Source organism: Branchiostoma floridae, chromosome 4, assembly GCF_000003815.2.
Source record: "Branchiostoma floridae strain S238N-H82 chromosome 4, Bfl_VNyyK, whole genome shotgun sequence".
Lineage (NCBI taxonomy): Eukaryota > Metazoa > Chordata > Leptocardii > Amphioxiformes > Branchiostomatidae > Branchiostoma > Branchiostoma floridae.
This window is the reverse complement of record NC_049982.1, coordinates 16,414,807-16,423,545: the sequence shown is the minus strand read 5'-3', so window position 1 is coordinate 16,423,545 and position 8,739 is coordinate 16,414,807. Positions and strand designations below refer to the sequence as shown.

The following is an 8,739-nucleotide window of genomic DNA, read 5'->3' as shown; positions in this document are numbered from 1 at the left end:
AGTTGTAGTAGAGTGTCTCCGCTCGACGACCTGTGGCCGATGCTGTAACAACAACTGTGTCTAGCTGTTGACTTGTTCTGCTTGTCAACACTGCCGAATGGGCCTAGTCTCTGAGGCCAGGTCGACGACCTTTATCCCAGATCGAGGGAACAGAGGATCTAAGAAAAAGACCCTGGGAAAAACTCACATAAAAACCCACATGTGCAAGACAATTGGGCAAGAACAGAGCCTAGGAAGTAAGAAACTGTCCTAGCAATCATACATAACAAACTGTAGTTGTTCAAAAACTACAACACTGAAAACTGTAGTTGTTCAAAAAACTACCACAACTGAATTAACTGCCTCGGTTAATTCATTACTTTGTTAAACAAAAGGATTTCCAACCTGCCACTAAAAATAGAAACATTGTACAAGTACATTGAAACATAAATGTGAGAACAAAGAGCTCACCCTGCTTCATGTAATGGCAGCTGACTACCGCTCTTGATGCTGTGTAGTTGAAGTCAGCACCGCCAACGTGGACAAGCGTTGTTCGGCGTGCTGTTGTCTCCAAGTCGTTGCCACGACAGGGCTTGTCGTGCTCAAAGTACATCTTCTCTTCAACCACCAAGTCGTCAGCAACACAAGGTGCCTGACTGACTTCTTCATCGGGTCTAGCTGCACCCACGAAGACACTGTCGTCCCAGCAGCCGCTAACGCTCCTGCTGTCCCGTCGCAAGCTGTGGACAGCCGCGTCACGTCGCCGTTGCTTCTCTGGAACGGCCCCATTGGAGACGAAGCATGCCGGAACCCGGCATAGGTTGACAAAACTGCGTCCTCATCTATCTTCAAAAATCACCAGCGTTTCTGAAATAAAAACAGAAAAATACGTACATCGCTGCTAGCGGCCGGTGAAAACTTCGTTGACGCCAGCCCTGTCGTCTTCATCTTCTTTGTGGCCGCCGATAGCGATGTCGCCACCTTCTTCTTGGCGCCAACTTCTCAACTTCTTCTTGGCGCCATCCTTCTCGGTTCGCGGTCGGAGCAAGCTCGACAACCTTCCCGAACTCGAGACCTCGAACTCCATCGCTTGAGTACCCCCGAAAGAGCACCCAAAACGCCCAAAACTGGCGTAGAAGTCGACGTTGAAGACTGACGATAGTAATGGCGCCGACCCTCGGCGCACATGTTGACGAACTTGTTCGGAGTTCTTGCGGCTCCCGTCGCTGCAAAGCCGCTAAAAACTCCTGCGCCGCCCGTAGAAAATCGCCGAGCCGCCGAAGTCTTCGAAGAAAGTCGTGTCCGGGTCCCAAAACACGCGTTGGGCCCCCAAAACCGGAGCTGGAAACTACCGGAGGTGTTTACAGTACGCTCTAAAATTTAGACTGATGCGCATGCGCGACGAGGAATCATGGGTAACCCGTGACCTTTCAACTTTGGGAGCTACCAAGTGAGGCTACATGGGGGTGGTCAGGCTCAGATACACCTGAAGTCATTCTCTGATTCAGTCTGCCTGACTAACGAGAGGATGCAGGGGACAATTGTAGACCTTGTCTCTTACCTTACTTGACAAGTGTGGATGTTAAACTCCCTCCATAGCAGCCCACTGGACAGGTTGTACACCTGGACAAGACCATGGGAAGAACCTGGGCAGGTGGGGAGGCAATGAGAACACACAGTTACTAAGTTAGCATATGGTACATGTAGGTCAAAGGATGGCAAATGAGATATAACACACTGTAGTGTACAGGGAAAGTCATCACATACGTAGAGCCAACAGCACCAGAAGGAAATTTAAAAAAAAATAAAGAAAAAGTTACAGCACTCCGAGTTTTGACAGGGAGCAGTACAAGGACCAAATGGAAGTGTAAGAAATATGACCAGACAACAATTTTTTCATTCTTTTCCATCAAATTCAAGGTCAAGTTCCTGATTATGTGAAGAAAGCTTGGGGAGGTTCTTACCAACTGCCAGCAGTGGTCTGTACACATTCCAGTTCTTTGTTGTTAGAGGTGGACACATTTTGATGATTGTGGGGGGTAGTGGCAGTCCACTCAACAGCCCCTGCAGGGTGAATCTGAACACGTACCCTTGTCTGTCCACGCTGGGTTCTGTTGGGCCATAAGTCTGACCAATCATGTCACATATTGCCATCTTTGTATGTGGGACATTGCACATTCTTGGCACGGAGCAGATTTTGGCAGTTTTTGCAGGTGAGGCAGCGGCTGTAGAGGCCTCACTGGAACTGGAGGAAGAAGGATACTTGTAGGGATCACTCCCACTGTCACTGAGAGAAAAGCCTGGGGAGTGCAGCGGTGACAGGTGTGTCTGTGTGTGGTTAGGAGTGTCTCTGGCCTGTACTACAGCAGGGATGGTAGTAAGGTTCCAAAACATGATACGGCCATCGTTCACAAAGACGGCCACGGAGCGCTCGTTCACGGGGCAGGCCGCCATGCCTGAGATCCGTATGTGCTTGGTGATGCGGAGAGCTTCGGACTGACAGCGCAGCTCGTATGTGACGTCCTGCTCACCCAATGGGCTCAAGTCACCTGCAAACAAAATCAGTTTCTATACTCAAAACAATCAGTACAGTCCACCTTTCAGTTAACAGGCATCATTACTTCCCCTAGAAATGTTTAATATAATAATACTATTATTATACTTATCATTTTATTATATTAATAATAGGCCAAGTGACAGGAAAAAGATAGACATATTTTCTATAACAACTGGAATATACTATTCTCAGAAAGGATAAGGCTGTTGTAGCCCAGTGACATTTTGTACAGGAGGAGCAATTAAAGTACTTAATACTGGACCAATGAACGTATCTGCAATTCCACACCTGTCTGCTGGGAGGCCATGTTGCCAATCTGGTCCACTGGTGTTGAGAATGGCCCCATGACAACTTTTCTCCGCACACGAACTGTCACACTGCCATTCTCATGAAGACACAGCAGTGCATCCCTCTGTCTGCAAGCTATCACCTTTAGATAAGAGAGACCCTGTTTAACAGAAACTCCTCTTCTATCATAGTACAGTCTTAACTATACAAAGTTACCAGTATATCATTAGTAATTTGTGCAAGAACAAGTGGCGTGATAGGATCAATTCTGACCGTGTTTACCTGTAAAAAAGGCGACCCACTCCTCTCTATAGCAACTATGCCGACTGTCTGTTTAATCTCCAGGTCCAGGATGAGCAGTTCCTTGGAGTAGACGAGGAGGAGGTGGTTCCGGCAGGACCGGAGGTACATCAGCTGGAGACACTCGTTCAGCGTCACCGTGTCCTCCCCTCCCTTGGACGTGGGGAACACACTGTCAAGGAGCTCTTTGTTAGTACTGTAAGACACGCAGCACACAGAAAACATTTCATAGTTCTTCACAATTTCTTTGATTTCCTGTTCTGCTTATTATAAGATTTATATGTGTGGCAGCAAAATTCTGCTGCTCTCTCCTAAGACTTACTGTAAATGCATTTAAGTTCGCGGGGATTTAATTTCGTGGTAGCGGGAAAAGGGACTTTACGCGGTGGTTTTAATTTCGCGGTAGCACCATGCACTGTAGTATCTTAATGCCCTGGAAAAATGTTCGCGGTGGTTTTAAATAATCCACCGCGAACATTTCTGCATTTACAGTAATCTAAATAGCCTTTAAAGAAACCTCCACCAATACATTACATTCATTTTATCTTAAAAAACAAGTGGTTGATTCTCCCTCCAATTTTTGTCTTATATGAACAACACAATTTTGTGCCTGACCTGTCCTTGACATCTCCCACCAGCAGTTTAAAGTTTCTCCTCAGCGCTGAGCGCCCCCCTGTCCTGCGCTCTGACGACCTCCCCCCCTCTGCTGCCCCAGAGTGGACAGGGCTGGAAGGGTTAGAGATGTAGAACCGACGACCTGTTCCTGATGGAGGTCTGGATGTCATGAAGTCACTCACAAACAGGATACAGTCATTGGCCAGTACTGGAAGGACAAAGCATTTGAAGTCACTTAGCAGTTTCAATAAACTTTTTCTACTTCTGTAAAGCCATTTATTTGTTTACACAGCATACAAACCATTGAAAAAATTTCTTAATTTAATACACCCAAAACACAGCAATCACATTTTGTTAAATATCTACAATGTTCAATGTTCATTTATGTTCATGTATAATTCATGAGCATGAAATTTGATAAAACCAATCTTTGCTAAAGCTCTTACTGTGATGATACACATAACCTGTTATAGCCTTGAAAAGGTATTCTACTATACAGTACTACAGAGTTTAAACAGATATCATACAGGTCATGTTGGCAGGGTTGAAGGGGTCGAAGGCGAATGAAAGCAGAGTCTCGTTGAAGTTCTTTTTCCAGAGTTTTGTTCCAGTGTCAGCATTCCACAGCACCACCGAGCTGGGAGGGTGGATGGCTGCCAGCAATGTGGGACAGGCATCCTGGGTGGACAGCCATTCCAAATCTGAAATAAGGACAGCCATGAGTTAAGACTTTTTTGTTACTTCTTACCTCTGTCTATTATGATATGTAGGAAGAATTGATTAAACCCATGTGGCCCAATAGCTGTACTTCAATTGCTCAGGATAAATTTTATTTGGATGATTTTCTGGCAAGCACAAATCATTCTACCAGCCACATGGACCAAAAATGTAAAACAAGAGATGTAATCAATATCTAACGTACAATATCTCTACCTGATAACAATATTACAATATCCTAATTTGCATACATACAAATTACGATAAAGGAAGATTAAAGTTGACTCATGACCACTGACCGCACAGACCTTTTGAGTTTCCCTTTTCTTTCTCCCATCCCACTACAGATGGACATCATGCAGCCGCAGTACTTAGAATATGCCTTAATCTACTTGTACTCTTCTGGGACTTCCATCTCACAGACAAAAAATTGAATTATACAGCCAAGCTGACAGATTCAATCATGCTGATTAAACAAGTAATCAAGTTGCATGTCCATTGTATTGATCCTAACCACAAAAGAAAGACCATGACAGATTCCTCACCCTGAACAGGTTTGGTCCCATCATAGAAGTCTGCACGTATGAGCCCCTGGCTGACATCCCATACCACAATCCTGCCATGAGAGTCAGCCGAGGCTAGTCGCAGAGTGTATGGGAGGTTCAGGTCATGGTGGTAGTTCTCACGTGCCCACTTTACCTATCAAATGTTGTAACAAACAAGTCTGCATTAAAGAGCCACAAAATCAATGTTTACATGCTTTATTTTACAGATCAAAAACAAAAACATGTACATTTTAAGTAACAGCATACAAAGGAGCGAGAAAGGTCAGCATAAATCAGGGATTTCTTTGTAAACAAAGAAGATTTCAGACTTACTATAAACTCATTGCTCTTACCTTGACAACATTGGTCTTGTGTCTGTCAAGGGTCTGAATGACCTGCAAAATGAGGTTACAGCTACTGTAAATATTCTTTATAATAACAATATAAGTTACATGTATCAAAGATTTTGCTCCGTTACCATGAACTGAAATCGGTAACGTTAATGCATTAAGTTGCAAACACTGATCTTTCTGTAATTTTATAAGGTATCTACAGTTTCTTTTTGCTTTGGCTTTCTTATCATCACTTTGTCACTGTCCAGGACTTGGTTGGGGGCCAATTGATAGAGGTAGGGAGGAGGTGTGGATAAAGAGCTAGGGTTTGAGTCTTTGACAGCTTACAAGTGTATTGACAATATACAATGCATAGGGACCTACAGTAAGTAAGGAAGACTTAGTGATGTAATAGGTCACACCAATTTAATTTGTTGCTGTGTTGGTTCTCAGATTTTTCTAGAAAAGCATTTGGGAGGGTCTGCATGCCTTTCCGTTAAGCGTTACGAGCCATTTTAATTCACCGTTAATCGTTACCGACCTGCTCTAATTCAACGTTAATCGTTATCGGTATATTCATCGTGAAGCGTTATTGGTCGTTTTAATTCAACGTTAATCGCTCTTTGTTATCCCGAATTCACCGTTAAGCGTTACCAAGAAATTCTTCGTAACCCGTTATACACACGAAGTCTAATGCCAGATAGAACCCCTGAGAATGCAGGAAATGGCGTTTCAAAGGGTCCATATTTAAAAATTTCTCCGAGCCTCCCGGCCTTCGTCTCTGGACAGGGTAAAATATGTTGTGGAAGCGTTGCCTTCAAAAACTTTATCACTCATACAGATTTCAGTGTCAAGCTTAGTTTCGGGCAAAAAGTACTCCTAGAATGCAGAAAATGAGGTTTCTCCGGACCTCTCTTGCGACGGCTTGCGCCCTTGGCGCTTACGACGACATGGTGAAAATATGTTAGGGGCGTGGGTTTTCGCACAAAGAAATCTTTTCTCTCAAATAAAATCTAATTTAGTTTCGTCTCACAGCAAAATCTGTCCTTCAAAAGGCAGTAAATGGCGTTTCAGACGGTCCAGATTTTAAAATTTCCCCGGACTTATATTGCAACGTCTCGTGCCTTCCGAGCTCGAATCGAAATGGTAAAATATGTCGGGGGCTCTGGGGCCAAAGCTATAACCATGTGTAATTTGATGAAAATGTTAAAATCAACCTACTGTAGCTTAGTCGGTCGGCAAAATTTGCCGAAAAATGCAGGAAAAAGCATTTAAGAGGGTCTTGATTTTAAAATTTTCCCGGGAAGCATACCCCCGGACCCCCTTGGGATGCGTCGCGCCTTTGGCGCTCCATGTGCTGAAACAATAGTTCAATCCCTCCATAAGTAATTTGCTACCGTCGTCTCTGTGACTGGCCGGGAACTCTAGATCTGCCTCCGTCAATTTACAGATGTCATGGACATGTCATTCCTCCGGGTTCTGGGCACCTTTTGCTTCTCACAATGTCATTAAACGGATATTTTCACCCATTGATATAACTACTCTAGCGCTGTATGAATAGGAATGCAGGCCAATGTTACTTAAGTGTTATGCGTTGTAACTCCTTCTGAATTTACCGTTAAGCGTTACCGGGCCTCCTGAATTTACCGTTAAGCGTTACCGGACCTCCTGAATTCACCGTTAAGCGTTACCAAGGCCCCCCCCATGCAGACCCTCATTTGGAGCAACAGGGGGAAAACTGCATACTGTAATGTCTTGAACGAGTGAAAATAAGGGCTAACATATAAAGAATGGTAGTTTTACTTGCTTTTAGCTATATAGTACGTTTTCAGCTTGAAAATAAGCAAACAAACATTCTATGGCAGACAACCATCTTCTCCTGACAGTATCACTGTATAGTAGGTGTACCTATTTGCTAAAAATTATTTATTAAAAGTACAGTTTTTAAGCATACACGTATGACCTTCATTAAAAAACATCAATATTGAAGGTGAAAAGGTTGGCAGACAAAAACTGAAAAACAACAGTATACTTATGCAATCATAATTTTCCCACCTTTTAGTTAACACTATAACGTTAACGTTATAACAGGAAAAAGTAATGTTTCAATTTGGGAAAAATAGGAGCGGAAGATTTGGAGAACCATTTGATTAAACTGGTCTGGCCTTAGGCTAGCACAGTTAACAATTTTCAATCTGTTTAAAATGCAGTTTCCTTCAGACATACATTTGTACCCTGCACACAAGAGACTTACAACTTGTGATCCAAACTCATGATTTAAAAGTTGAGCTATTGCTGTTCTGCATGCTGTTCTATACCAACCTGCACAGTACGAGTATCCACCACTACAACAAAGTTCTGGCAGCCATACGCCAGCAGGCCCGGCCATCCCCTAAAATAATACCATTTGAACAAGGACATTCATGAACTGTACCTAACGATATATAACGTTGATACTATAATAGCTGACATGGTTTTCTGAACAATGAACCAGGTAGACAAACTTGTCATTGTGCATATTTTTACATGTTGACAAGTAAAAGCATGAATAATACAGTGTTACGTATATATGACATTGATTAACAATACTCGACTTGTTGATGAAGAAGCTTAGATCAATGGGAGGGGCGGAAGATCAGAAGACGGTGACGTTAAAAATTATCATACTAGCCTGTTTCAACACATCGATATATATGCAGTTATATCAAATTCTACTTAGAATTCAGCAGTGAAGCAGTGACTTTAAAGTTATGACCAACTATTCAACCATGCACATTCGTCGTTACTTGACAGGAATGGTCATGATTTTATAGACGTGGGCCCATAAGTAAGAGTGTGCAAAAACTAATTTAAACTCGGATGAATTATCATGTGACTAGACGAATGACTGATGACGAAGGCGTATCTCTTACCAGTCGGAAGCCCCTTTGTTTTGGTGGTGCAGGGCCCCTGTCAGGGCCATCTGTAGCGTCTTCATGCTCTACAATTAGCTCGCTGCTATCGGTGATGTGTTTAGATGCAAAGATTTCGAGCAAACCGCATAAATGAGGGAATTTTCCGACGTACACCGGCCGAGTTTTCAACTAAGATCCTAAGTCAGCCATGTTGTTTACAGTGCATGACGGGAAGGAAAATGCGGTTCGGAAGGAAAATTTGACACGTATGAAGCCGGCTGACAGAAATACAACAGGAAAGTACAATTTAACGTCTGTCACTGAGAAGTTTTGTTGTTGCATTATCTACGTCTACGTTGTTGCATCGGCTATGCAATAAAGTCAGAGTTGACATCATTTGGTTTTCTGGGAAAACGCAGACTCTCGGAGAGGCTATGGTAGCCCCCCTCCCCACCCCAATAAAAGACTGACAGCTGAGCTACTAGTAAATGGTAAATTATTGACGCAGGTAC

At 43.3% G+C, this 8,739-nt stretch overlaps 2 protein-coding genes across 2 annotated transcripts in view; one reads left to right on the top strand and one right to left on the bottom strand.

Moving 5' to 3' along the window:
* LOC118413599 (WD repeat-containing protein 11-like) overlaps window positions 1-8,496 on the bottom strand; it is a gene marked incomplete at its 3' end in the record, with an annotated part of 16,281 nt that extends 7,785 nt beyond the window's left edge. Inside the window, 10 exon segments of the mRNA XM_035817126.1 lie at window positions 1,541-1,625; window positions 1,944-2,528; window positions 2,825-2,966; window positions 3,107-3,320; window positions 3,740-3,947; window positions 4,267-4,440; window positions 5,002-5,155; window positions 5,355-5,396; window positions 7,656-7,725; window positions 8,246-8,496. Coding sequence (XP_035673019.1) covers window positions 1,541-1,625; window positions 1,944-2,528; window positions 2,825-2,966; window positions 3,107-3,320; window positions 3,740-3,947; window positions 4,267-4,440; window positions 5,002-5,155; window positions 5,355-5,396; window positions 7,656-7,725; window positions 8,246-8,310 — 1,739 coding nt within the window.
* Window positions 8,497-8,712: 216 nt separating this feature from the next.
* The window catches only part of LOC118414444 (phospholipid phosphatase 5-like), a gene marked incomplete in the record, with an annotated part of 5,595 nt that continues 5,568 nt past the window's right edge, over window positions 8,713-8,739 (top strand). The window contains 1 exon segment of the mRNA XM_035818481.1: window positions 8,713-8,739.